Source organism: Olea europaea, unplaced genomic scaffold (assembly GCF_002742605.1).
Source record: "Olea europaea var. sylvestris unplaced genomic scaffold, O_europaea_v1 scaffold4174, whole genome shotgun sequence".
Lineage (NCBI taxonomy): Eukaryota > Viridiplantae > Streptophyta > Magnoliopsida > Lamiales > Oleaceae > Olea > Olea europaea.
Genome location: NW_019261516.1, coordinates 1 through 2,679, shown reverse-complemented (window position 1 = coordinate 2,679; position 2,679 = coordinate 1). Strand labels below are relative to the sequence as shown.

At 35.4% G+C, this 2,679-nt stretch overlaps 1 protein-coding gene across 1 annotated transcript in view; it reads right to left on the bottom strand.

The window, feature by feature from the left end:
* LOC111387678 (plant UBX domain-containing protein 10-like) overlaps positions 1-2,630 on the bottom strand; it is a 3,571-nt gene extending 941 nt beyond the window's left edge. The window contains exons 1-2 of the mRNA XM_023012253.1: positions 454-2,630; positions 124-327 (exon numbers count right to left, since the gene is read on the bottom strand). Of these exons, the coding sequence (XP_022868021.1) occupies positions 124-327; positions 454-597 (348 nt within the window). The 5' untranslated portion in view covers positions 598-2,630. The remainder of the gene's footprint in view (positions 1-123; positions 328-453) is intronic.
* Positions 2,631-2,679: the final 49 nt, after the last annotated feature.

Genomic DNA, 2,679 nt, shown 5'->3' with positions numbered 1-2,679 from the left:
TGTTATTCTGCTAAATCATCCTTGAATATAAATCTCATGACTTTCTACGTTAAATGTAAACAAAAACTGGCCATTTTCTAATAGTCTTAAATAAATGAAATTAATCTAGAACATAATACTTACTTGGGTAACATCTGGTCCTTTCTCAGGTTCTGCACCTAGAGATGCAGCTTTCTCTTCACGCATCTTAGCTATTACAGCTTCTTTTTCAGCAGCTTCACGTGCAGCTCTCTCCCGAGCCTCTTCCTCCTCTTTCCTTTTCTGCTCAGCTTCAGCAGCCTCACGTTCCAAACGTTCTTCTTGTTCTTTTTTCTGACGTTCCCTAGCCTAATGTAGGACATATAGTTAAAGAAATGTACTACTAAAAAGGAAAAAAAAATATATAGATATATGCCAGGAAAATGAGGAAGTAAAGTCGATGGCTATGGCCGAATAAGTTATAGAACTACATACTTGATCAGCTTCAAGTGCTGCTTGGAAGGCAGCATCCTGTTCCTCCCTCAAACGCAAGTTGCTTCTTCTTTCTTCTGCTTCAAGCCTGGATGAAACAAGAACAGGAGCACTTTCTTCAAGCACTCTCTGCAGTATAGTGAGCATTTCTTCGGGAGATTTTGGTCCCTCAACCTGCACAAATTGACTCGACCAGGTAAACAAGTCAATATTGTAATTAGCATGCCATAACTCTGTAACAAGGTCCCAATTGATTTGAGATATATTCCCTTGCTTTGATTTTCATTTTAATTTCTCAAACAAGATACAAATATATGAGAAACATATATAAAGGAAAAAATAAAAATAAAAAATAGACAACACAGAATGCCCAAACAGCAACAAATTTTCATTATCTTAATTGTCTATTGCAAGGTGTCAGAGAATAATAAAGTCAAAAGAAATGATCCACCAGACAACGCTCATGTCAGGATTCAAACGTATGTTAAATACAGGATAAAAAAATATTGGATTATATTAGTTGATCCCCCTTTAGCCTACTTTTTCCATCATGCACTACGTTTGACTACCACGATAAATCTTCAGAAGTTTGATTTTATTGAACGCCCTCATCGAGCATAGTCTTCAGTTCAACGTACAACAAGATTCAAGGGGAATACCCCTGTACTAAATCTTAGAAATGGTTGTTGCAAAATATATATAGTCAGATTAACAAAATTAAGAACAACAGGCACATAATGATGCCAAATGAATAATATGAATGCTGAGAGTTCAGTAAACCTCAAGCCTCAAATTCAAACTTATTTTATAAATCAACACATTCAAATTAAGAACAAAGATCATCATTCCTTGAAAACATGCAAGAGGAGATGGAACCATAACTTCAGGAATGACATCCAATTCTTATTCCTGAAAAAGTCCAGAAGATGCAGTAAAGCACCCATTTCCATACCATCCTACAGCAAGGCACCCTACCCCTCAATCAAGATTTCCAATACACATTTAACCGGTGATAGTGTAGTTATAAGTCCCCGTTTGGCTCCCATTATTTGAAATTTTAATATTTGGAATGATATTTTTTTGGAGAATGGACGGTTAAAGAAGAACGAAAAGTTTTCAACTTACGTGTAATATTATTTTATTGGAGAATGAGTGGTTGAAAAGAAGAGAAAGAAAACTGTATTAAAATTTTAATCGAGGCCAAAAAAGGGCCAAGTCTCCAGCCAGCCACTCTGCAATGCACAGAAGTTGGATGACATCCTCCCAGGCTCCTTGCACATGTTTACCAACTTATCCAAATCCTTTTACTCCAAAGACAATCAGCACTAAGAACGCCACCTAGAAGCATCCCAGGCACAGGAAAAGACTCACTTCGGAGATTTTCTGTTCTATATCACTTTCCACAGAAAATTTATCACACGCCATCTTATACATAACCTTTTTCTCCTACCAAGACTATCAGCAGTAACAATTTCTATACGGACACCGACTTTATATGATTTTTCTACAATTATTTTTCCTTTTACTGCATTGTGGGAATGTGAGGGAAATTGAATGTGTAGCACAGGTTTTTGTTTTGTTAAAAATAAAAAATGGTTTTTTAGAACCAAACCGGAACCGGATGGTTCTGGTCAGTTTTGATTCCACCCTTACATGTTCCATGTATAAAATTCCCATTTTCAATTGGATCAGTCCATGCCCACCCATATTCTTCCTTTCAGAAGCCATTGAAATATAAAATAAGTGCATCATAGTTCATGTTTCTTCAGAGGACAAGCAAAGCGTGAAACACTTCTGCAGTCTGCAACACTCTAAAAACTAGCAAAATCCTCATAACATATAATTGACATTGATGAAAATCTTTAAGTCGTAAACCAAATGCTAAGTTATCTGTCTTATTAGACCAATCATATCTCACACCTTCCAAAAACAATGTGTCCTCATCAATATCAAAAAGCCCAAAGAAGTTACAAAAAAGAAGGGGGGCAAAAAGGAGAGGACAATAAAGGGAGCATTGTATACAACAGACATTAAATAATATGTATTTAATATCTATTTTCAGGTCTAAGAGATTGTTAACAGACTTCAAAATTCCCTTCATCCAAAATGTGAAAAAAATGGTCAAAGAAACTCACATCAAACGGTATAGACAAAAGAAAAATAGATTTAAACAATTAGCCTAGGTATTCATTAAAATTCTTCAGACAAGTAAAAATTAAAAAAAAAAAA